Here is a 25,663-nt window from a genome sequence, read left to right on the forward strand (position 1 = left end):
CGTCTCTTTCTGTACAGTCTACATAACGACATTTTACGACAAAGCCGTGCATGGAATTTCTGTTCTCCCCAGTGAGATACCGGTTGGAGAAACGCAGTAGCAAGAGAGTACAGAGAAGGGTTAGCAATCGTTCCCATACCTGGCCCCGATAAGAATCCTGCATCTTCTCTGGTACACATACACCGAGCGGTTAGATGTGGAAACAGGGCTGAGGAGAGAGCGACGCGAGGGAAGGCAACTAAAAATTCTAACCCGGGTTGTGAAGTAAGTTGCCTTCTAAGCGGCGCTTTAAAAGGAAGCAGAAGATAATTGACCAAAACAACAGAGAAGATGGACTATGATTTCAAAGTGATGCTGACCGGGGAGAGAGAACGTGTAGAGGACCTGTTTGAATATGAGGGATGCAAAGTGGGAAGAGGCACCTACGGCCATGTATATAAAGCAAAGCGAAAAGATGGGTAAGTTTATATTGATATAGCCAGTAAGAAGGCCTTCATGTCCGCCCGTCTCTAAATAAAATAACTCCGTTGTCTTCGTTAATTGCCCCTGTTTTCAAGGCCCCATCTCCGAATGCTATTGGCATCAATAAACCTATTTGTAACTCGTAGTGCGATGAAAATCACTAGTAGATTGAAGAACCCACTGAATACACTCCGGAGACTTAATCTCATCTGGAGAACTGGGGCTCGAGCTCCATGACAAAATTTACTGCCTCGATTTGACCACTGTCATCAGTGGCCTATCCCCGTGCTAACGGTGCAGTGTGTACGCAAAATCCATCCGCTACACTTGACATCGTTGATTGCAGTTCAATCAAGCAGTTTTTATAAGGGCGCCTTCGCTCACAGATGAAACAGAACATAACCGGGGGTGTTGTAACAACAGCTCACGTCGGGGTATTGCAGCCAGGAAACAGGTTTTGCTCTAAACCGAATTCTGAGGATGTATTTCGGTATCAGATTATGCTGTCATTTTTACATGATCAGATTTTTACATTTTTCGCAGCAATATCAACAACGTAGTGAAGTAGGCCAGCCTATCACTGACGCAGCCAAGCAAACCAGAGGCTAACCTACGTAGCAGGCGTAAAAGAAACGCCTGAAACGAGATCCCCAAAATACTGGACTTGACAAGAAAAACAACTGTCAGGGGAGGTTCTCTTCTGCACTGTTTAACCAATCCAGTAAACGTGGAGGATGAGTTAATATGGAGCGTTAAAGAGTAGAAATGTTATGGGGGGAAATAATGTTTAATGGTAAACCAGATGTTTTTTGCTTAGTTATAGTGAAACACGTCGATATGTTTTTCATTTTGACAGTTTGATGCAAAAATGTTATTTCGGTCTTTTAGTTGTAAATCTAGCTCTTTTGGCCCTTAGCAGTTCAACTACCATTGAAATCGACTGTCAAAATGATGACCATATCGACATGTTTCACTATAACTAAGGAAACATCATCTCAAGGGAGGGGTTAGGTATGAAATCCACTGCCTTCTAGATGTGCTGGGTGGTACAGCCTCAAGGCTTCCTATACAAAGTAGGTGACAGCGCACCATATTTGGCAATGGTCTTGGTAGGTGGAGTGTGCCAATGTATTTAGCATTATGCTTCCTTGACTAGAAGTTACACAAAATTCAAAAGACGGTAAGGCACATTTCCACATATGACCAAATGCAACGTTTTTACCTACCGTTTTATACAGAGCTATGTGCTTTTAAAGAGAAAAAAAAAATGTAGGCTATGATAATTATGCTTTTATATTGGTGATTGATTGGTGGCACTGTCTCCTGTGACAGTTGGCTGATATTTAATGCTTGTTGAGTTGTAATCCCACGTGGCAGATATCTATTTACAATATTCATCCTGTGCCCACACACTTTTAATTGTGAAAAGTGAAAGCATACATATGAGAAGGGTCCCCCTGGTAATAGTTGTAGGTTTTTATACAGTACCCAAGACCAATCTGTGAGTTAATTTGACCATTGGAAAAAGAACTACTGCGTGACCTCTCGTTCTCCGTAGCCAAAGTAAGTAAGACATTTAAGCGTGTTAACCCTCGCAAGGTTGCCGGCCCATGCAATATCCTAAGCCGTGTCCTCGGAGCATGTGCAGACTGGAGTGTTTACGGACATTTTCAATCGCTCCCTATCCCAGTCTGTTGTCCCCACTTGCTTCAAGATGTCCACCATTGTTCCTGTGCCAAAGAAAGCAAAGGTAACTGAACTAAATGACTATCGCCCTGTAGCACTCACCTCTGTCATCATGAAGTGCTTTGATTGGCTAGTTAAGGTTCATATCACCTTTTAGCCAAAACCCTAGACCCAGTACAATTTGTATACCGCCCCAACAGGTCCACGGATGACTCATCTCACTGCACACTGCCCTATCCCATCTGGACAAGTGGAATACCTATGTAAGACTGCTGTTAATCAACTACAGCTCAGCCTTTAACACCATAGTACCCTCCAAGCTCATCACTAACCTCAGGGCCCTGGGGCTGAACCCCACCCTGTGCAACTGGGTCCTGGACTTCCTGATGGTCCACCTCCAGGTGGTAACGGTAGGCAACAACACCTCCACTACACTGATCCTCAAAAGGGTGCGTGCTCAGCCCTCTCCTGTACTCCCTGTTCACCAATGACTGTGTGGCCAAGCATGTCTCCAACTCAATCATCAAGTTTGCAGATGACACAACAGTGGTAGGCCTGCCCTGGCGAAGTGGTGCTAGGAAAATAACCTCTCCCTCAACGTCAACAAAACGAAGGAGCGCATTGTGGACTTCTAGAGACCGCAGATACAGGACGTCCACATCCACAGCATCATAGTGGAAAGTGTGAAACGCTTCAAGTTCCTCAGCGTGCACATCACTGACAACCTGAAATGGTGGCAACAGCGCCTCTTCAACCTCAGGAGGCTGAAGAAATTTGGCTTGGCCCCTAAAACCCTCACAAACTTCCACAGATGCACCATTGAGAGGATCCTGTCAGGCTGTATCACTGCCTGGTGCAGCAATTGCAACATCTGTAACCACAGGGCTCTCCAGAGGGTGGTGCGATCAGCCCAATTCATAACCGGGGGCGCACTGCCTGCCCTCCAGGACATCTACAGCACCCGGTGTCAAAGGAAGGCCAACAAGGACCTCAGCCACCCAAACCACTCTGTTCACTCTGCTACCACCTAGAAGGCATAGACAGTACAGGTGCATCAAAGCTGAAACCGAGAGACTGAAAAACATCTTTCTCCAGGCCATCAGACTGTTAAATGGTCACCACTAGCCGGCTACCACCCAGTACTCTACCCTGCACATTAGAGACTGCTGCCCTATGTACATAGTCTTTGAACACTGGTCAATATTTACATACTGTTTTACCCACTTCATATGTGTATATATTGTATTCTAGTCAAGGCTCATCCTATATAACTACTGCTGCACACACCTTTTATTTTAATATACTGTCCATACTGTCTACACACCATCAAATACAGTGCATTTGGAAAGTATTCAGAACCCTTCCCTTTTTCCAAATTTTGCTACGTTACAGCCTTAAATTAAAAATTGACACCCAATGCCCCTTAATGACAAAGCAAAAGCAGGTTTTTAGAAATGTTTGCAATTTTATTACAAATAAAAACAGATGCCTTATTTACATACAGTTGAAGTCGGAAGTTTACATACACTTAGGTTGGAGTCATTAAAACTCATTTTTCAACCACTCCACAAATTTCTTGTTAACAAACTATAGTTTTGGCAAGTCGGTAAGGACATCTACTTTGTGCACGACACAAGTCATTTTTCCATCAATTGTTTACAGACAGTTTATTTCACTGTATCACAATTCCAGTGGGTCAGAAGTTCACATGCACTAAGTTGACTGTGCCTTTAAACAGCTTGGAAAATTCCAGAAAATTGTCATGGTTTTAGAAGCATCTGATAGGCTAATTGACATCATTTGAGTCAATTGGAGGTGTACTTGTGGATATATTTCAAGGCCTACATTCAAACTCAGTGCCTCTTTGCTTGACATCATGGGAAAGTCAAAAGAAATCAGCCAAGACTTTAGAAAAAAAATTGTAGACCTCCACAAGTCTGGTTCATCCTTGAGAGCAATTTCCAAACGCCTGAAGGTACCACGTTCATCTGTACAAACAATAGTACGCAAGTGTAAACACCATTGGACCACGCAGCCATCACACCGCTCAGGAAGGAGACGCGTTCTGTCTCCTAGAGATGAACGTACTTTGGTGCAAGAAGTGCAAATCAATCCCAGAACAACAGCAAAGGACAGGTTCATTACAAATCAGAAACGTCTAACACATCATTGTTATCTACAGCGCTGTTGGCTGGTCGTTATTGACCTTGCGTAGGCTTAAACAGTGGTATACACTGATTTATAAGGCCATATTGGGTAAAATGCCATTTTATCTCTGTTCTTTTTTTAGTCAGGTCAGTAAATAAATATCAATTACAGTCCCATTCTGATTTGCTTCTAACAGTACCAAAAATTAGGACAGGTCATGGTAGAAATAGTTTTAGTTACTTAGCACCGTGGTCCTGGAATTCTCTCCTGAACATTTTAAAATGTGATGATCTACTTTCGTTGATGGAGTTTATATTCTTATGGCTGCAGGGGCAGTATTGAGTAGCTTGGATGAAAGGTGCCCAGAGTAAACGGCCTGCTCCATAGTTGCTAATACATGCATAGTATTAGTATTATTGGATAGAAAACACTCGGAAGTTTCTAAAACGGTTTGAATTATGTCTGTGAGTATAACAGAACTCATATGGCAGGCAAAAACCTGAGAAGAAATCCATCCGGGAAGTGAGAAATCTGAGGTTGGTCGATTTATTTATTTTTATTTTTTTATTTTTTTACTCATCGCCTATTAAAAACACTGTAGGATATGGATCTGTTTGCACTTCCTACGCCTTCCACTAGATGTTAACAGTCTGTAGAACGTTGAATGAAGCTTCTACTGTGATGTTGAGCCGGATGGGTGCTGTTTGAGTCAGTGGTCTGGCAGAGAGCCAGGTCCTGGTGACGCGCATTCCACATGATATCGACTTGCGTTCCATTACTTTTATAGACACAAAGGAATTCTCCGGTTGGAACGTTATTGAATATTTATGATAACAACATCCTAAAGATTAATTCAACACTTAGTTTGCCAAGTTTATTCGACCTGTAAAATAACTTTTTGAAGTTTTCGTCCGACTGCAGCGTTTGGATATGTGTACTAAACGCGCTAACAAAAGTAGCTACTTGGACATGAATGATGGACATTACCAAACAAAACAAACATTTCTTGTGGAAGTGGGAGTCCTGGGAGTGCATTCCAACGAAGATCAGCAAAGGTAAGTGAAGATTTATAATGCTTTTTATGAGTTTTGTTGATTGCACAATTTGGAGGGTAACTGTATGGCTTCCTTTTGTGGCTGAACGCTGTTCTCAGATTATTGAATATTGTGCTTTTGCCGTAAAGATTTTTGAAATCTGACACAGCGGTTGCATTAAGAACAAGTGTATCTTTAATTCTATGTAAAACATGTATCTTTCATCAAAGTTTATGATGAGTATTTATGTTATTTGACGTGGCTCTCTGCAATTTCTCTGGATATTTTGGAGGCATTTCTGAACATGGCGCCAATGTAAACTGAGGTTTTTGGATATACATATGAACTTAATCGAACAAAACATATATGTATTGTGTAACATGAAGTCCTATGAGTGTCATCTGATGAAGATCATCAAAGGTTAGTGATTCATTTTATCTCTTTCTGCTTTTTGTGACTCCTGTCTTTGGCTGGAAAAATAGCTGTGTTTTTCTGTGATTTTTGCGGTGACCTAACAATCGTTTGTGGTGCTTTCGCTGAAAAGCCTATTTGAAATCGGACACTTTGGTGGGATTAACAACAATATTAGCTTTAAAATGGTATAAGATACATGTATGTTTGAGGAATTTTAATTGAGATTTCTGTTGTTTGAATTTGGCGCCCTGCACTTTCACTGGCTGTTGTCATATCATCCCGTTAACGGGATTGCAGCCATAAGAAGTTAAACACTTGATCGATGTATATATCATAGAAGAGTGTAATTGTTTTTAGGCCAGCTGTTTTTAGTCAAGATGTTTGTGTTTTTAATGTAATATGTAATTGTTGTACTGTATGTGTGTTTGTTTATAGTTTTGTTTAATGTTGTGATAGTGTAAGTTGTTTTGTCTGAAATGTTGTTCCCCCTGCTGCTATTGGACCAGGTCTCTCTTGGAAAAGAGATATTATCTCAATGAGAAAAAACCTGGATAAATAAAGGTAAAAAAGAATAAATAAATAAAACAGCCTGGTTCAACAACTACTTCTCAGAGTTCAGTATGTCAAATCGGAGGGCCTGTTGTCCGGACCTCTGGCAGTCTCTATGGGCGTACCACAGGGTTCAATTCCCGGGCCAACTCTTTTCTCTGTATATATCAATGATGTGGCTCTTGCTGTGGGTGAGTCCTTGATCCACCTCTACTCAGACGACACCTTTCTATATACATCTGGCCCTCCTTTGGACACTGTGTTAACAAACCCCCAAACAAGCTTCATTGCCATACAACACTCCTTTCGTGGTCTCCAACTGCTCTTAAACGGTAGTAAAATGAATGCATGCTCTTCAACCAATTGCCGCCCGCACGACTGGCATCACTACTCCGGACGGTTCTGACTTAGAAAATGTTGACAACTACAAATACCTAGGTGTCTGGTTAGACTGTAAACTCTCCTTCCAGACTCATATTAAGCATATCCAGTACAAAATGAAATCTAGAATTGGCTTCCTATATTGCAACAAAGCCTCCTTCACTCACGCTGCCAAACATACCCTCGTAAAACTGACTATCCTACCGATCCTCGACTTCGGCGATGTTGGAGGCTATTTTGTAAATGACACTCTACTCAGACTGCATCCAGTTTGCTATCACAGTGCCATCCGTGTTGTCACCAAAGCCCCATATGCCACCCACTGCGACCTGTATGCTCTCGTCGGCTGGCCCTCACTACATATTCGTCGCCAGACCCACTGGCTCCAGGTCATCTATAAGTCTTTGCTAGGTAAAGCTCCGCCTTATCTCAGCTCACTGGTCACCATAACAACACTCACCCGTAGCACGCGCTCCAGCAGGTCATTCCCAAAGCCAACACCTCTTTTGGCCGCATTTCCTTCCAGTTCTCTGCTGCCAATGACTGGAACGAATTGCAAAAATTGCTGAAGTTTGAGACTTATCTCCCTCAATAACTTTAAGTATCAGCTATCTGAGCAGCTTACTGATCGCTGCAGCTGTACATAGCCCATTTGTAAATAGCCCATCCAACTGCCTACCTCATCGCCATATTGTTTTTATTTACTTTTTTGCTCTTTTGCACACCAGTATTTCTACTTGCACATCATCTGCACATCTATCACTCTAGTGTTAATTTGCTAAATTGTAATTACTTTGCTACTATGACCTATTTATTGCCTTACCTCCTTACTCCATTTGCACACACTGTATATAGATTTTTCTATTGTGTTATTGACTGTACTTTTGTTTATCCCATGTGTAAGTCTGTGTTGTTTTTTTGTCGCACTGCTTTGCTTTATCTTGGCCAGGTTGCAGTTGTAAATGAGAACTTGTTCTCAACTGGCCTACCTGGTTAAATAAAGGTGAAATACAAAAACAAAAATGGTGGTGGCAGCATCATGCTGTGGGGATGTTTTTCAGCGGAAGGGACTGGGAGACTAGTCAGGATCGAGGGAAAGATGAACGGAGCAAAGTACAGAGAGATCCTTGATGAAAACCTGCTGCAGAGCGCTCAGGACCTCTGACTGGTGCGAAGGTTCACCTTCCAATAAGACAACGACCGTAAGCACACAGCCAAGACAACGCAGGAGTGGCTTCAGGACCAGTCTCTGAATGTTCTTGAGTGGTCCAGCCAGAGCCAGTACTTGAACCCGGTCGAACATCTCTGGAGAGACCTGAAAATATCTGTGCAGCGACACTCCCCATCCAACCTGACAGAGCTTGAGAGGATCTGCAGAGAAGAATGGGGGAAACTCTCCAAATACAGGTGTGCCAAGCTTATAGCGTCATACCGAAGAAGACTCGAGGCTGTAATCACTGCCTAAGGTGCTTCAACAAAGTACTGAGTAAATGGTCTGAATACTTATGTAAATCAGATTTTTCTGTTTTTTTATTTTTAAAATATTTGCAAAAATGTCTAAAAACCTGTTTTGTTAATGAAGGGTACTGTGTGTAGATTGATGAGGGGGGAAAAAACAATTTAATCAATTTTAGAATAAGGCTGTAACTTAACAAAATGTGGAAAAAGTCAAGATAGCTGAATACTTTCTGAATGCACTGTACATTATATACGGATTCTGTAATTGTTTGTTCTGATATTTCTTAATTCCTTTCATTTTATTTAGTGGATTTGTGTGTATTGATATGTATTACTGCAGTGTTGGAGCTAGAAACCTGATAACATCTGCAAAATATATGTACACGACCAATAACTATTTTACTTAAATCGGGAGGTAATTGAAGCATGTTTCCATCTTCTCACGGCCAGGCAGGTAGCCTAGTGGTTAGAGCGCTAGTAACCAAAAGGTTGCTGGATCGAATCCCAGAGCTGACAAGGTAAAAATCTTTCATTCTGCCCCTGAGCAAGACCGTTAACCCACTGTTCCCCGGGTGCCGACGACGTGGATGTCAATTATGGCAGCCCCCCGCACCTCTGATTGAGGGGTTGGGTTAAATGAGTAAGACACATTGAATGCATTCAGTTGTACAACTGACTAGGTATCCCCCTTTCCCACTCCTGTTCCACCAGCTGTCAGCCAGCCTCCATTATCTCTGTGTAGCAAGGCCCCATGGGAACTGTGGTGAACTGGGGATGATGCTGTATCTTCTCTGTCTGCAGGAAGGATGATAAGGACTACGCCCTCAAGCAGATTGAAGGCACTGGCATCTCCATGTCTGCCTGCAGAGAGATTGCAGTAAGTGTTGTGTTTAGCTCAAGAGCAGGCTTAACCTGGGTCTGTGAGACATCTCATAATGTTTGTATGAATGTTTCTTCTTCTAGCTACTGCGGGAGCTGAAGCATCCTAATGTTATCTCACTGCAGAAGGTGTTCCTGTCACACGCAGACCGCAAAGTCTGGCTGCTCTTCGACTACGCCGAGCATGACCTCTGGGTAATACACACATCCTGTATGTTTCACTATCCTTGTGGGGACCTACATTTGATTTCCATTCACTATCCTATTTTCCCTATCTTTAATTCTAATTGTAAACCTAAACCTCACCCCTAAGCCTAAAATAGTCTTTGTCCTTGTGGGGACCTGGAAAATGTCTCCACGGGGGAGAATTTTCCTTGTTTTACTATCCTTGTGGGGATTTACGATTCCCACAAGGAAAGTAATACACACACACACACACACACTAACACACTAACAATGCCCCCTGTATCCACAGCACATCATAAAGTTCCACAGAGCGTCCAAGGCCAATAAGAAGCCCCTGCAGCTGCCCAGGGGAATGGTCAAGTCCCTGCTCTACCAGATCCTGGACGGCATCCATTACCTTCACGCCAACTGGGTCCTACACAGAGACCTGGTGAGAGACCGAAGGAGAACGAGCATCCATTTCCTGCACACCAACTAGGTCCTACACAGAGATGTAGGGAGGAAGGGGTAGAGGGGAGGAGAGATCAGAAGAGAGTCCTGTTCTGCTGCTCTGCTGGATGTTATGTTCACTGTTCCTCCACCAGAGGGCAGCATTGACACTTCCTGAACCATTCACATGTGATTCAGCATTATGGTGCCAAATTCATCTTTAATTCCTTTCTGTTAACGTGTTATCACTGTGGGTATTAGGATAATGGAAGTAAATATTTGGATTACATTGAAGGGGCAATCTGCAGTAGCTACATCAATTTTGGATTTATAAATTAAATATATGTATCCATGGATTCTTGAAGAATGTAACTAATAAATGCCTCATGAGCTTAGTTCAAGTGTCGTACCCCATCAGAACCCAAAATATAAGCATGTTTTACTACGATGTTTGTAAACAAAGTAAACGTACGCAATCACTGTATAGCTGCAAAACATGGTTAAATAAAAATGTTGATTTCATGGATGGTCATTCCTTGCATCCATAGCGCTGTCTATTAACTTGAGAGTTGTTAAATTTCTCCGGCCCCATGTGAAACAGTGGCGGGCAGGACACTTTGTTATTCTTTCAACTGCTGAATGCCGTTTTAACTGTAATCTGTTTTTCCTCAGAAACCTGCCAACATCCTAGTGATGGGGGAGGGGCCAGAGAGGGGTCGAGTAAAGATCGGTACGACGAAATCTCATTGTGTGTTTTCAGCACCCTTTTCATAAGGTTTAGTCAGTACATATAGGTTATAAGGCTTTATGTCAGTACATATAGGTTATAAGGCTTTATGTCAGTACATATAATGGATATAGTTAATTCACTTCTCATTACACATTATTTGAACATTATACTTCATTATTATTTATTGATTTGTGTGTTTCCCTACAGCGGACATGGGCTTTGCCCGCCTCTTTAACTCACCACTGAAGCCGTTAGCAGATCTGGACCCTGTGGTGGTCACCTTCTGGTACAGGGCACCAGAGCTACTGCTAGGTGCCAGGCACTACACCAAAGCCATCGGTGAGAACGGCCACGGGGGTGGGTGGGTGGTGTTTTTTTGTTGCCCTGTGCACCAAAGAGAGGAAGTTCTGAGCTATCCTTCCACCATCCTAGGACAAATTCTGTGTGTGTGTGTGTTTGTGTGTGTGTGTGTGTGTGTGTGTGTGTGTAAGCATGTTCAAGAGGGTGTCTGACTGGGCGTGTGCTCCAATCCCAGTGTGACATCTCTAATCTTGCATGTGCATCTGTCAGACATCTGGGCTATTGGCTGCATCTTTGCCGAGCTGTTGACATCTGAGCCCATCTTCCACTGTCGCCAAGAGGACATCAAGACCAGTAACCCCTACCACCATGACCAGCTGGACCGAATCTTCAACGTCATGGGCTTCCCCGCTGGTGAGAGAGCTGGGCATGGCGGCAGGTAGCCTAGCGGTTGGAGGGTTGCCAGTTCTAATCCAGAGTTTGACAAAAATATGAAAAAAATGGCAACCAAGAGGATGCTGGTATCAAATCCGAGATATAGAGGGGGTTCCCCACGAGGGCTGGATATAGAGGGGGTTCCCCACGAGGGCTGGATATAGAGGGGGTTCCCCACGAGGGCTGGATATAGAGGGGGCTCCCCACGAGGGCTGGATATAGAGGGGGTTCCCCACGAGGGCTGGATATAGAGGGGGTTCCCCACGAGGGCTGGCTATAGAGGGGGTTCCCCACGAGGGCTGGCTATAGAGGGGGTTCCCCACGAGGGCTGGCTATAGAGGGGGTTCCCCACGAGGGCTGGCTATAGAGGGGGTTCCCCACGAGGGCTGGCTATAGAGGGGGTTCCCCCACGAGGGCTGGCTATAGAGGGGGTTCCCCCACGAGGGCTGGCTATAGAGGGGGTTCCCCCACGAGGGCTGGATATAGAGGGGGTTCCCCACGAGGGCTGGATATAGGGGGGTTTCCCCCACGAGGGCTGGATATAGGGGGGGTTCCCCACGAGGGCTGGATATAGGGGGGGTTTCCCCCACGAGGGCTGGATATAGAGGGGGTTCCCCACGAGGGCTGGATATAGGGGGGGTTTCCCCCACGAGGGCTGGATATAGGGGGGGTTTCCCCCACGAGGGCTGGATACTCCCATAACTCATCAGGACACGGCTATGTGCATTGAAATGGGCGCTTGTATGTGTGAAATTGTTAACCTTGGTCAAACATTGGAGAGCCCATGTGTAATCTGAACCTGCCTGGATAACGGTGATATAAAGAGAATACTGAATGACGAGTGTAATTAAACCCTGACTAGGCACAGTTCTATTCTGTCCTGGTTTGTATGAATCCAAAACAATATGTGGGTTCTGTACAAACACTCACTGACACAGTCTGATGATGTAATCCTCAGAGAAGGACTGGGAAGACATCAAGAAGATGCCCGAGCACTCCACTCTGATGAAGGACTTCAGAAGGAACACGTGAGTACCGTTATCTCTACATGTGTGCCTGACAGCCTGCATGCTTCCTGCCAGCTCAGGACAAGATCTATTTTAGGATTTTAAGATTGGATATGTCTTCTACTCATCCACTGAAATAACCTGTTCTTGTATCACGGGTGTACAAACTGAAATAACACCTTTTATCACGGGTGTACAAACTGAAATAGCACATTTTTATCACGGGTGTACAAACTGAAATAACACCTTTTATTTACAGGTATACAAACTGAAATAACACCTTTTTATTTACAGGTATACAAACTGAAATAACACCTTTTTATTTACAGGTATACAAACTGCAGCTTAATAAAATACATGGAGAAACACAAAGTGAAACCAGACAGCAAAGCATTCCACTTGGTGAGTTAAAATGAGTTTTGCCTGGAGATTGTTGTTACATACTGTCGCATTGTTCAGGCTGACATTGTATGAACGTTCACTGTGTTTTACTCATGATGTGTCTAACGTTGTGTTAGCTTCAGAAGCTGCTGACCATGGACCCGATCCGTAGGATCACGTCTGAGCAGGCCATGCAGGACCCTTACTTCCTGGAGGAACCTCTGCCCACCTCGGAGTGAGTCAGGACCCTAATACAACATCTATAACTTGTTAATTACTACATAACACATGTATTACTACATGTATTACCACATAACATGTATTACTACATGTATTACAACATAACAGGTATTACTACATGTATTACCACATAACAGGTATTACTACATGTATTACCACATAACAGGTATTACTACATGTATTACCACATAACATGTATTACTACATGTATTACCACATAACAGGTATTACTACATGTATTACAACATAACAGGTATTACTACATGTATTACCACATAACAGGTATTACTACATGTATTACCACATAACACATTTATTACTACATGTATTACCACATAACACATTTATTACTACATGTATTACCACATAACAGGTATTACTACATGTATTACTACATAACACGTATTACATTTGACATTTTTAGTCATTTAGCAGACACTTATCCAGAGCGACTTAAGTTCATTCATCTTAAGATGGCTAAGTGAGACAACCACATCCCAGTCGTAGTAAGAACATTTTCCTTCAGTAAAGTAGTTACATGCAGTGTCAGTGCTAGTAAGAAAAGACAAGTGTAGTTTTTGGGGAGGAATTTATTTAAGATACTCTTTGAAGCAGTGACGGTCAGTGCCGTTTCAGATGAGGGAGTTTTGTTTTCATGGGCTTGCAGACCGGCCAAACATTTTGCGTACCAACTTCCCAATTCTCTGTCCATGTACGAAGGTACGAGATCCGAGTTAAAAGTACGCAGAAATGAAAAAGGCCTGTTATTTTTTTTATTACATGAAGAAGAAGAAAAGTATCCACTGAGTAAATCTAACATCCCGATTCTCGAGCTGCAACACACAGACATGAACGGAGTTTGTGTCAACTGACCTGGATATGAATACATCATTATTAGACGTAGCTACCTCATGTCTGCCCCTCCTCCTGTTGTTGTGATGCTGAGTTTTCCGACTGTCAGCTGTAAGTTAACACCTGGACAAATCCCTTTTCCACTCCGTGTGTTGTGGAAAGGTAAACACATTGGTTCAAGCTAACGTTAGAGAACATAAGATGGACATTCAGTGGGCTCTAAAGTGCCAGCAGTTCACTCGCATTTGCTAGTGAAAGAAATGAAATACGAAAAATAACTGGTCGCATTTGTGCGAGTGTGAAAAACATTTAATTCTGCGTTCCATTAGTTGTATTTTCCACGTAACATTACAAGGATCACGCAACCTGATAGATTGTAACAGTAATCATGATCCACGTCACAAAAAGCATTACAAAAGTATAATCAAAAATAAATATAAACATCTTGGAATTAAATGGAGTCGAGTTTAGAAGACTGCATGATGAAGAATGAATGCGTGTCCGGTATTAACTATAGAGGCAATTCTTCTAAAATGCCTTTGCACTACATTTTAGATTTTAGCAATTTCGAAAACCTGAAATGATATATGTGCTGCAAAGAAATACAATAGACACCTTTACATAGGCTGAAACAGCAGACTCTTCTAGCGAACATCGTTCAGATTCCCTTTGCGGTAGCCTGCTGAACAGCGTTCAGATTCCCTTTGCAGTAGCCTGCTGAAAAGCGTTCGGATTCCCTTTGCGGTAGCCTGCTGAACAGCGTTCAGATTCCCTTTGCAGTAGCCTGCTGAAAAGCGTTCGGATTCCCTTTGCGGTAGCCTGCTGAACAGCGTTCAGATTCCCTTTGCGGTAGCCTGCTGAAAAGCGTTCGGATTCCCTTTGCGGTAGCCTGCTGAACAGCGTTCGGATTCCCTTTGCGGTAGCCTGCTGAACAGCGTTCAGATTCCCTCTGCGGTAGCCTGCTGAACAGCGTTCAGATTCCCTTTGCATTATCCTGCTGAACAGCATTCAGATTCCCTTTGCGGTAGCCTGCTGAACAGCGTTCAGATTCCCTTTGCATTATCCTACTGAACAGCGTTCAGATTCCCTCTGCGGTAGCCTGCTGAACAGCGTTCGGATTCCCTCTGCGGTAGCCTGCTGAACAGCGTTCGGATTCCCTTTGCGGTAGCCTGCTGAACAGCGTTCGGATTCCCTTTGCGGTAGCCTGCTGAACAGCGTTCGGATTCCCTTTGCGGTAGCCTGCTGAACAGCGTTCAGATTCCCTTTGCGGTAGCCTGCTGAACAGCGTTCAGATTCCCTTTGCGGTAGCCTGCTGAACAGCGTTCAGATTCCCTTTGCGGTAGCCTGCTGAACAGCGTTCAGATTCCCTTTGCGGTAGCCTGCTGAACAGCGTTCAGATTCCCTTTGCGGTAGCCTGCTGAACAGCGTTCAGATTCCCTTTGCGGTAGCCTGCTGAACAGCGTTCAGATTCCCTTTGCGGTAGCCTGCTGAACAGCGTTCAGATTCCCTTTGCGGTAGCCTGCTGAACAGCGTTCAGATTCCCTTTGCGGTAGCCTGCTGAACAGCGTTCAGATTCCCTTTGCGGTAGCCTGCTGAACAGCGTTCGGATTCCCTTTGCGGTAGCCTGCTGAACAGCGTTCGGATTCCCTTTGCGGTAGCCTGCTGAACAGCGTTCGGATTCCCTTTGCGGTAGCCTGCTGAACAGCGTTCGGATTCCCTTTGCGGTAGCCTGCTGAACAGCGTTCGGATTCCCTTTGCGGTAGCCTGCTGAACAGCGTTCGGATTCCCTTTGCGGTAGCCTGCTGAACAGCGTTCGGATTCCCTTTGCGGTAGCCTGCTGAACAGCGTTCGGATTCCCTTTGCGGTAGCCTGCTGAACAGCGTTCGGATTCCCTTTGCGGTAGCCTGCTGAACAGCGTTCGGATTCCCTTTGCGGTAGCCTGCTGAACAGCGTTCGGATTCCCTTTGCGGTAGCCTGCTGAACAGCGTTCGGATTCCCTTTGCGGTAGCCTGCTGAACAGCGTTCGGATTCCCTTTGCGGTAGCCTGCTGAACAGCGTTCGGATTCCCTTTGCGGTAGCCTGCTGAACAGCGTTCGGATTCCCTTTGCGGTAGCCTGCTGAACAGCGTTCGGATTCCCTTTGCGGTAGCCTGCTGAACGGCGTTCGGATTCCCTTTGCGGTAGCCTGCTGAACGGCGTTCGGATTCCCTTTGCGGTAGCCTGCTGAACGGCGTTCGGATTCCCTTTGCGGTAGCCTGCTGAACGGCGTTCGGATTCCCTTTGCGGTAGCCTGCTGAACGGCGTTCGGATTCCCTTTGCGGTAGCCTGCTGAACGGCGTTCGGATTCCCTTTGCGGTAGCCTGCTGAAAGGCGTTCGGATTCCCTTTGCGGTAGCCTGCTGAACAGCGTTCGGATTCCCTTTGCGGTAGCCTGCTGAACAGCGTTCGGATTCCCTTTGCGGTAGCCTGCTGAACAGCGTTCGGATTCCCTTTGCGGTAGCCTGCCGAGCAGCGTTCGGATTCCCTTTGCGGTAGCCTGCCGAGCAGCGTTCGGATTCCCTTTGCGGTAGCCTGCTGAACAGCGTTCGGATTCCCTTTGCGGTAGCCTGCTGAACAGCGTTCGGATTCCCTTTGCGGTAGCCTGCCGAGCAGCGTTCGGATTCCCTTTGCGGTAGCCTGCTGAACAGCGTTCGGATTCCCTTTGCGGTAGCCTGCTGAACAGCGTTCGGATTCCCTTTGCGGTAGCCTGCCGAGCAGCGTTCGGATTCCCTTTGCGGTAGCCTGCTTAAGCTTTGTGTAGCCAGTTTGCAGTCTGTGTCGACATGATCATTTGTTTTTATGTGTTCAAAATGATTTTGCTTTTACTATTGCTTAGGAACCGTGTCTAAAAAGCCAATACTTGTGAGCTGGCCCTAGTAGTTGGCCCTGTTTGAGAGGTGACTAGCGTTCCTCTGCTATAGAGACTAAACTTGGGGGCATGTGCTTAGAAAAACGTTATAGATAATTATCTCCATTCTATACTGTACATGTAATGGAATAAACATACAGACAATCTATGCTAATTCCACAAAACATATTTATATTATATGTTCTGTACTTATCAGTATGAATCTTTTATGTTTTCTAAATACCTTTTCAGAGGACTGAACTGAACCGGGTGTGATGCATAATGTTTGTCTAAGCACATGAACCTCCAATTTGCCCGTCTGGTACTCTAAACAGTTGGACAGGGTTGGCAGGTCTGAGCATGGCCTTATTTCTATTACAGCATATTGGATGACTTTCATTCATATTCCATTCACCCAGTTCAATGTAACAGCGATCGGTTTAGGCTACTACATGATACTCTAATTTTCCCTATACTCATCATGAAGTTGCTACAACCTAGCCTATGAATTAAAGTTTACAATGTCGGAGCAAACAGGTCAAGAGACAAATTTGAGGTGACAGTGGCATTCAATACCGCCTTGCACACTCTTGCCTGCATCTAGCTGATAGTGGGTGTAATCGTTAGTCCATTGAAAACAAGAGTTTCTATTGGACAGGTATGTTTTTGTTCCGTTTGCTTCCGTTTAAGAAATGTTTTTCAACAGAATCGGCGGAATGAATACACCCCTGATCATGCATAAACTCTCATAGCAGCCACGTTGTATTCCTTCCCTTCGCTTGTGGACTTCAATGCACAACAAATCAGCTGTATGTGACCAGGCGAAAAAAAACATTCCAAGCCAAACCTTTACAAACAGCCTACATCATTGCCACCATATTAGCTAAAGTAACATCATAGTCAGCATAGCTAATAGAACTAACGTGTTAGTGTATAGTCAGTATGCAGTTACACCGGCGGGCCACGCAGTAGTAATACCAAAAGCTTACCTTGACTTGGAGTTCCAGTGCTGTGTTGGAAAGTCATAGCCAGCTAGCTAACATAGCATCCCTCTGTTGGAGCAAGTTGTTTCAGTAGGCTAAACTAGCTAGCTGTATTTGCTAGCAAAGTAAGTGTCATTTCTTTTCACTTTCAATCTGTCTCACGTCTCATTTTGGAAGAAATTAATGTGTTCAAAACTGTTCATCTATTGTCTTTCTCTCTGAGTCAATAACTCACCACATTTTATCCACAGCTGTGCTAGCTAGCAGTAGCTTGTGCTTTCAGTACTAGATTAATTCTCTGATCCTTTGATTGGGTGGACAACATGTCAGATCATGCTGCAAGAGTTCTGTAGGCTGGAGAACGTCCTCCGGAAGTTGTCATAATTACTGTGTAAGTCTATGGAAGGGGGTGAGAACCATGATCCTCCTAGGTTTTGTATTGAAGTCAATGTGCCCAGAGGAGGACGGAAGCTAGCTGTCCTCCGGCTACACCATGGTGCTACCCTACAGAGTGCTGTTGAGGCTACTGTAGACCTTCTTTGCAAAATAGTGTGTTTTAATCAGTTATTTGGTGACGTGATTATATTTAGTATAGTTTTATCTGAAAAGGATCATTTAACATTTTTATGAAATTCACTGAGGAGGATGGTCCTCCTCTGAGGAGCCTCCACTGCTTTGAAGAAGTAGGGTTTCAAACAACTTTTGGAAGATTGGCAGCTGTCATGACATTAATGGGAAGCTGGTTCCACCACTGGGGTGCCAGAACAGAAATGAGCTTTTACTGGGCTGAGCGGGAGTAGACCCCCGGTAGGGGTGGAACGCCAGGAGACCAGAGGTGACAGAACGGAGTAGCACATTTATTACTACATGTCTGGGGTTATGTGGGGGTATATCCTGTAAGAAAAGTGATTGATAACTCTTTGTATTTCTCACTCAGTGTGTTTGCAGGCTGCCAGATCCCCTACCCAAAGAGGGAGTTCCTGACAGAGGAGGAGCCAGAGGACAAGGCAGAGAAAGTCAGAAATGTGAGTGCCATATATATATATATATATATGCATGCATGCAGTGGGGCAAAAAAGTATTTAGTCAGCCACCAATTGTACAAGTTCTCCCACTTAAAAAGATGAGAGAGGCCCGTAATTTTCATCATAGGTACACTTCAACTATGACAGACAAAATGAGGAAAGAAAATCCAGAAAATCACATTGTAGGATTTTTAATGAATTTATTTGCAAATTATGGTGGAAAATAAGTATTTGGTCAATAACAAAAGTTTATCTCAATACTTTGTTATATACCCTTTGTTGGCAATGACAGAGGTCAAACGTTTTCTGTAAGTCTTCACAAGGTTTTCACACACTGTTGTTGGTATTTTGGCCCATTCCTCCATGCAGATCTCCTCTAGAGCAGTGATGTTTTGGGGCTGTTGCTGGGCAACACTGACTTTCAACTCCCTCCAAAGATTTTCTATGGGGTTGAGATCTGGAGACTGGCTAGGCCACTCCAGGACCTTGAAATGCTTCTTACGAAGCCACTCCTTCGTTGCCCGGGCGGTGTGTTTGGGATCATTGTCATGCTGAAAGACCCAGCCACGTTTCATCTTCAATGCCCTTGCTGATGGAAGGAGGTTTTCACTCAAAATCTCACGATACATGGCCCCATTCATTCTTTCCTTTACACGGATCAGTCGTCCTGGTCCCTTTGCAGAAAAACAGCCCCAAAGCATGATGTTTCCACCCCCATGCTTCACAGTAGGTATGGTGTTCTTTGGATGCAACTCAGCATTCTTTGTCCTCCAAACACGACAAGTTGAGTTTTTACCAAAAAGTTCTATTTTGGTTTCATCTGACCATATGACATTCTCCCAATCTTCTTCTGGATCATCCAAATGCTCTCTAGCAAACTTCAGACGTGCCTGGACATGTACTGGCTTAAGCAGGGGGACACGTCTGGCACTGCAGGATTTGAGTCCCTGGCGGCGTAGTGTGTTACTGATGGTAGGCTTTGTTACTTTGGTCCAAGCTCTCTGCAGGTCATTCACTAGGTCCCCCCGTGTGGTTCTGGGATTTTTGCTCACCGTTTTTGTGATCATTTTGACCCCACGGGGTGAGATCTTGCGTGGCACCCCAGATCGAGGGAGATTATCAGTGGTCTTGTATGTCTTCCATTTCCTAATAATTGCTCCCACAGTTGATTTCTTCAAACCAAGCTGCTTACCTATTGCAGATTCAGTCTTCCCAGCCTGGTGCAGGTCTACAATTTTGTTTCTGGTGTCCTTTGACAGCTCTTTGGTCTTGGCCGTAGTGGAGTTTGGAGTGTGACTGTTTGTTTGAGGTTGTGGACAGGTGTCTTTTATACTGATAACAAGTTCAAACAGGTGCCATTAATACAGGTAACGAGTGGAGGACAGAGGAGCCTCTTAAAGAAGTTGTTACAGGTCCAGAAATCTTGCTTGTTTGTAGGTGACCAAATACTTATTTTCCACCATAATTTGCAAATAAATTCATTAAAAATCCTACAATGTGATTTTCTGGATTTCTTTTTCTCATTTTGTCTGTCATAGTTGAAGTGTACCTATGATGAAAATTACAGGCCTCATCTTTTTAAGTGGGAGAACTTGCACAATTGGTGGCTGACTAAATACTTTTTTGCCCCACTGTATATATATATATTTAGTACCAGTCAAAAGTTTAGACACACCTACTCATTCCAGGTTTTTTTTTTTTATTACTATTTTCTACATTGTAGAATAATAGTGAAGACATCAAAACTATGAAATATTACATATGGAATCATGTAGTAACCAAAAAAGTATATTTTATATTCTTCAAAGTAGCCACCCTTTGCCTTGATGACAGCTTTGCACACTCTTGGCATTCTCTCAACCAGCTTCATGGGGTAGTCCCCTGGAATGTCTTTCAATTAACAGGTGTGCCTTGTTAAAAGAGAATTTGTGGAATTTCTTTCCTTAATGCGTTTGATCCAATCAGTTGTGTTGGGACATGGTATACAGAAGATAGCCCTATTTGTTAAAAGATCACGTCCATATTATTGCAAGAACATCTCAAATAAGCAAAGAGAAACGACAGTCCATCATTACTTTAATACATGAAGGTCAGTCAATCTGGAAAATGTCAAGAACTTTGAACGTTTCTTCAAGTGCAGTCGCAAAAACCATCAAGCTCTTTGATGAAACTGGCTCTCATGAGGACCGTCACAGGAAAGGAAGACCCAGAGTTACCTCTGCTGCAGAGGATAAGTTCATTAGAGTTACCAGCCTCAGAAAGTGAAGTCCAAATAAATGCTTCACAGAGTTCAAGTAACAGACACATCTCAACATCAACTGTTCAGAGGAGACTGCGTGAATCAGGCCTTCATGGTCGAGTTGCTGCAAAGAAACCACTACTAAAGGACACCAATAAGAAGAAAAGACTTGCTTGGGCCAAGAAACATGAGCAATGGACATTAGACCGGTGGAAATCTGTCCTTTGGTCTAATGAGTCCAAATTTTAGATTTTTGGTTTCAACCACCATGTCCTTGTGAGATGCAGAGTAGGTGAATGGATGATCACTGCATGTGTGGTCCCCATCGTGAAGCATGGAGGAGGAGGTGTGAAGGTGCTTTGCTGGTGACCCCGTCAGTGATTTATTTAGAGGCACACTTAACCAGCATGGCTACCACAGCATTCTGCAGCGATACGCCATCCCATCTGGTTTGGGCTTAGCGGGACTATCATTTGTTTTTCAACAGGACAATGGCCCAAAACACACCTCCAGGCTGTGTAAGACAGACTACAGTGTCAAATCTGCTGAATTGGAGAATCGCTTCTTGAATCGGGGCTACAGCATTCAGGTCCTGAAAGATGCAGGTATAAGGGCTGGATTACTTGACAGAGAGAACTTGTTGCGAAGGGGAGTGCCTCGTGATACATCAGAGAGAGTGTATTTTGTTACAAAATACAGCACTGAAGCAGAGAACATTAAAATAATCATTAAATATAATTGGGGAATCATCCAAAGTGATACGCTACTACGTCAAGTCTTTCCTGAGCCACCAGTCATAAGCTTTAAGAGATGTCCTACCCTAAATGACAAATTAGTCCACAGTTATCTTCCGGGTGACTCTCAAAAAACTTGGCTTTACCACAAACCCAAGGGCTCTTTTAAATGTAACCATTGCAGAAATATTGCACAGAATAAGTATTTTGTTGACACAGCTTCCAAAATGGAGTATTACATCAAGCATTTCATTAACTGCAAAACCACTCATGTCATCTATAGATTGGAATGTCCACAGTGCAAGGTGTTCTACATTGGACGGACAAAGAGACGCCTTCAAGACCGCTTAGCGGAACACAAGTACGCCATACCATGGCAAGGCACTACAAGTCCTTACACCATGGCAACCCTGCCTCCCTACAAGCTATGGGTATTGATCATGTTCCGGCCTCTATTAGAAAAGGGGACCGTCTTAAACAATTAAACCAAAGGGAAAGTTTTTGGATTTACAAACTACAGGCTACTAAATACCCTGGTTTAAATGAAGATATGGATTTCTCACCCTTCCTGTAGGGTCGTGATGGGTCCATTTGTTGTCATCTAGTGGACATTTTGCTCAATTGCCCTCAGCAATGTTTAGACTGTTGTTGTTCATGTTTTGCTGTGTTCTAGTGGACTATGGAATATATTGCTGTCTTATTCTTGACACGTCTCCCAGTCATATTTAAAGTTAGAACTACCTTTCTAAGTGTCCAGATACTTCTAGCTTGGAGTTGTATGTTTATGATAACATAGCTTCAGTATTTCACTTTTTAATGTGTGTAGTATTGCTTACTAGGTGTGTCCAATCAATTTTGTAACCACTCCCTCTTCTAATTAGGGCTAATTGGAAAAACTGTTCAAAAGAGGACATTGTATTATTTTTTTGTACTCCCTGACGAAGGCCATGCAGCCGAAATGCGTCGGATTTTTAAAAACGTTGTTTCTATTGAACATGCCATACAAATAAAGGCATTTTAATTAATTATATGAAGAGTGCCTTGGTCCTCCTTTCTTTTTGATGACCAATTCTCCCCTTTTACCAAAGAGCAGCTTCTGTCTACTAAATTTACTATTTTGTACCTTAGTAGCGCTTCCCTTCCTCCTCTTTCTACCTGTGTAAGGGCTATTTGACCAAGAAGGAGAGTGATGGAGTGCTGCATCAAATGACTTGGCCTCCACAATCACCTGACCTTAACCCAATTGAGATGGTTTGGGATGAGTTGAACCGCAGAGTGAAGGAAAAGCAGCCAACAAGTGCTCAGCATATGTGGGAACTCCTTCAAGACTGTTGGAAAGCATTCCAGGTGAAGCTGGTTGAGAGAATGCCAAGAGTGTGCAAAGCTGTCATTAAGGCAAAGGGTGGCTACTTTGAAGAATCTCAAATATGAAATTGATTTGTTTAGCACTTTTTTTGGTTACTACATGATTCACATGTGTTATTTCATAGTTTGATGTCTTCACTATTAATCTACAATGTAGAAAATAGTACAAATAAAGAAAAACCCTTGAATGAGTAGGTTTATCCAAATGTTTGACTTGTGTGTGTTTAGTCAAATGTAGATAAAGTTTTTAAAGGCCCGGTGTGTTTTTTTCTCTCCTGTGTTTTGTATTATTTCTACACAAACTTGTAATCAGCAGGTTTGAAATGGAATTGAGTTTCAGCTTTCCATGGTGACGTCACTGTGGTAAATTGGTTAATAGACCAATAACAGAGGGTTCCAAACCTCTCTGCCAATAACAGCTTGTTTTCCAGTTGTCCCCTCCCCACTCAGACCCCTCCCAGACAGTCCTAGCAACATTCTTGGAAATCTATTACAGTTAGTTACTTAATTGTTACCCAGAAATGATTTGATATTGATACAAAATTGATATTGATATAATACATTGATATAAAAGCGGCTGCATTGGGTCTTTTAAGCAAAACATTTGCGTGCATTTCCAGTGTGTGTTAGTGTACGGTTATCCGTTGATGGATGCTTGGTGGGTGTTTAATTTTCCAGAAGAACCAGCAGCAGCAGGGGAACAACCACACCAATGGGGCGGGACACACTGGTAACCCTGACAATAGCCATGCCCAGGGCCCGCCCCTAAAGAAGGTGCGAGTGATCCCGCCCGTCACTACCTCAAGTGGCCTCATGACTACAGACTACCAGGTATGGTACACACACGCAATACCATATACAGCATGATTTAGCTCATTTCTGGGTTATCCCACCAAATTGTAAAAACCTAAATTGGAAATTAAGAGTCTGATAAGTTACCTTATTTATCTGTCAGCGCTCCAATCCACATGCTGCCTACCAGAACCCCGGACCAAGCACATCACTGCCCCAAAGCAGCATTGGATACTCCTCTACCTCCCAGCAGCCCCCGCAGTACTCACACCAGACCCACCGCTACTGACCCCTGACCTTTACCCACCCCTCGCCATGCCCGCTAGGGAGAATGTACTAAGGGAAGTGGGTGTGTCCATGGCAACAGCCCACCGGTCCACCCTCACTGCAGCAGTCCATTAGCCCAGTATGTTAATACAATATACTCATTCTAAAAGAACATGACATGATGCAACAACATCAGCCATGACAGAAAATGCCATAACGCGACAACATCAGCCATGACAGAAAATGACATAACGCGACAACATCAGCCATGACAGAAAATGCCATAACGCGACAACATTAGCCATGACAGAAAATGACATAACGCGACATCAGCCATGACAGAAAATGACATAACGCGACAACATCAGCCATTACATAACGCGACATCAGCCATGACAGAAAATGCCATAACGCGACAACATCAGCCATGACAGAAAATGACATAACGCGACAACATCAGCCATGACATAACGCGACAACATCAGCCATGACAGAAAATGCCATAGCGCGACATTAGCCATGACAGAAAATGACATAACGCGACAACATCAGCCATGACAGAAAATGACATAACGCGACAACATCAGCCATGACAGAAAATGACATAACGCGACAACATCAGCCATGACAGAAAATGACATAACGCGACAACATCAGCCATGACAGAAAATGACATAACGCGACAACATTAGCCATGACAGAAAATGACATAACGCGACAACATCAGCCATGACAGAAAATGACATAACGCGACAACATTAGCCATGACAGAAAATGCCATAACGCGACAACATCAGCCATGACAGAAAATGACATAACGCGACAACATCAGCCATGACATAACGCGACAACATCAGCCATGACAGAAAATGACATAACGCGACAACATTAGCCATGACAGAAAATGCCATAACGCGACATCAGCCATGACAGAAAATGACATAACGCGACAACATCAGCCATGACAGAAAATGACTTCAATTCAACCATGAGCAACACATGGAGACTAAACCAAGAGGAAGATGGAGAAGGAAGAACAGATGCTGTCAGTTTGTTGTTTCCCTCGTTCCTTCTTCTGTGGTTCAAGTTATCGTCGCTGCAGGTTTGTGACCATTACAAAGTTAACCTTCAGAACTGGTACTTAACTACAGCCAACAGACCAACAAACAGAAGGTGGACCCGGGGCTCCCCTCTTCCCTTACCCTCATTTCCTTCTCTCCTTACCCCTCCACCAAAGCTCTCCCCCTTTCCAGCCGGATTCCCCTCTTCCTGTTGAAGCTTCGATGAGATTAAAGCTGCTATGTGACTGCCAGCATTGACAGAATATATGTCTTTCCTGTCTCTGTCCCTCTGTCTGTTTGTCTTCCCGTCTGTGTCTTTGTGTCTGTCCGCCCTTCCATGGGCGTCTTCGTTGGGGACCGAATTGAGCTGCTGACAGGAGCATTCTGGGAGTTTGTGGGGCCCCGCCCACAGCTCTGGTTGAGGGCTTTATTGAGAAACAACAAAAGGAATAAAAAATACGATTTTAGTAGTTTATAATTTAATCCGTTTTGTTTTCACACAAAAAAAAAGTGTTGAAGCAGCTTCTGTTGTGCTGAGAGAGAGCTGCCGTTTTTATTGCTGTGGGCAAAGCCTTATCTTCTTGATGACAAACCAACACATTGTGTGGAGGATGGCATATGGAACATGCATTTTTACTGTATTGAAATATTTTACATGACGCAAGTATCCTGACAATAAAAGTGGTAATGTTGACATTGGGGGGTCTCTCTGTCTGTCTCTTTGTGTCTCTGTCTGTCTTT

The 25,663-nt window shown here is 43.8% G+C and overlaps 1 protein-coding gene across 2 annotated transcripts; it reads left to right on the plus strand.

Moving 5' to 3' along the window:
• The first annotated feature begins 14 nt into the window (after positions 1-14).
• Positions 15-25,621, plus strand: LOC129859105 (cyclin-dependent kinase 8-like). 2 transcript variants are annotated; one of them, XM_055928482.1, is made up of 13 exons: positions 16-458; positions 8,934-9,009; positions 9,096-9,206; positions 9,487-9,627; positions 10,299-10,356; positions 10,564-10,695; positions 10,927-11,070; positions 12,050-12,119; positions 12,428-12,500; positions 12,617-12,714; positions 18,377-18,464; positions 23,481-23,633; positions 23,758-25,621. In XM_055928482.1, the coding sequence occupies exons 1-13, from the start codon at positions 331-333 to the stop codon at positions 23,881-23,883; spliced, it is 1,398 nt and encodes a 465-aa protein (XP_055784457.1). In that variant the 5' UTR covers positions 16-330; the 3' UTR covers positions 23,884-25,621. The 2 variants fall into 2 exon arrangements, with proteins under 2 accessions (XP_055784456.1, XP_055784457.1); XM_055928481.1 differs by lacking the exons at positions 23,481-23,633; positions 23,758-25,621 and adding an exon at positions 21,721-23,447 and having other exon boundaries at positions 15-458.
• Positions 25,622-25,663: the final 42 nt, after the last annotated feature.

This window comes from Salvelinus fontinalis, chromosome 7, assembly GCF_029448725.1.
Source record: "Salvelinus fontinalis isolate EN_2023a chromosome 7, ASM2944872v1, whole genome shotgun sequence".
In the NCBI taxonomy this organism is placed as follows: domain Eukaryota; kingdom Metazoa; phylum Chordata; class Actinopteri; order Salmoniformes; family Salmonidae; genus Salvelinus; species Salvelinus fontinalis.

Bases quoted from the DNA above. Each gene is read 5' to 3' on its own strand.
- LOC129859105 (XM_055928481.1), top strand. From the start codon at position 331: ATGGACTATGATTTCAAAGTGATGCTGACCGGGGAGAGAGAACGTGTA. The intron at 9,628-10,298 runs GTGAGAGACCGA...GTTTTTCCTCAG, and splicing joins GGGTCCTACACAGAGACCTG to AAACCTGCCAACATCCTAGT. The intron at 12,715-18,376 runs GTGAGTCAGGAC...TTTCTCACTCAG, and splicing joins GAACCTCTGCCCACCTCGGA to TGTGTTTGCAGGCTGCCAGA.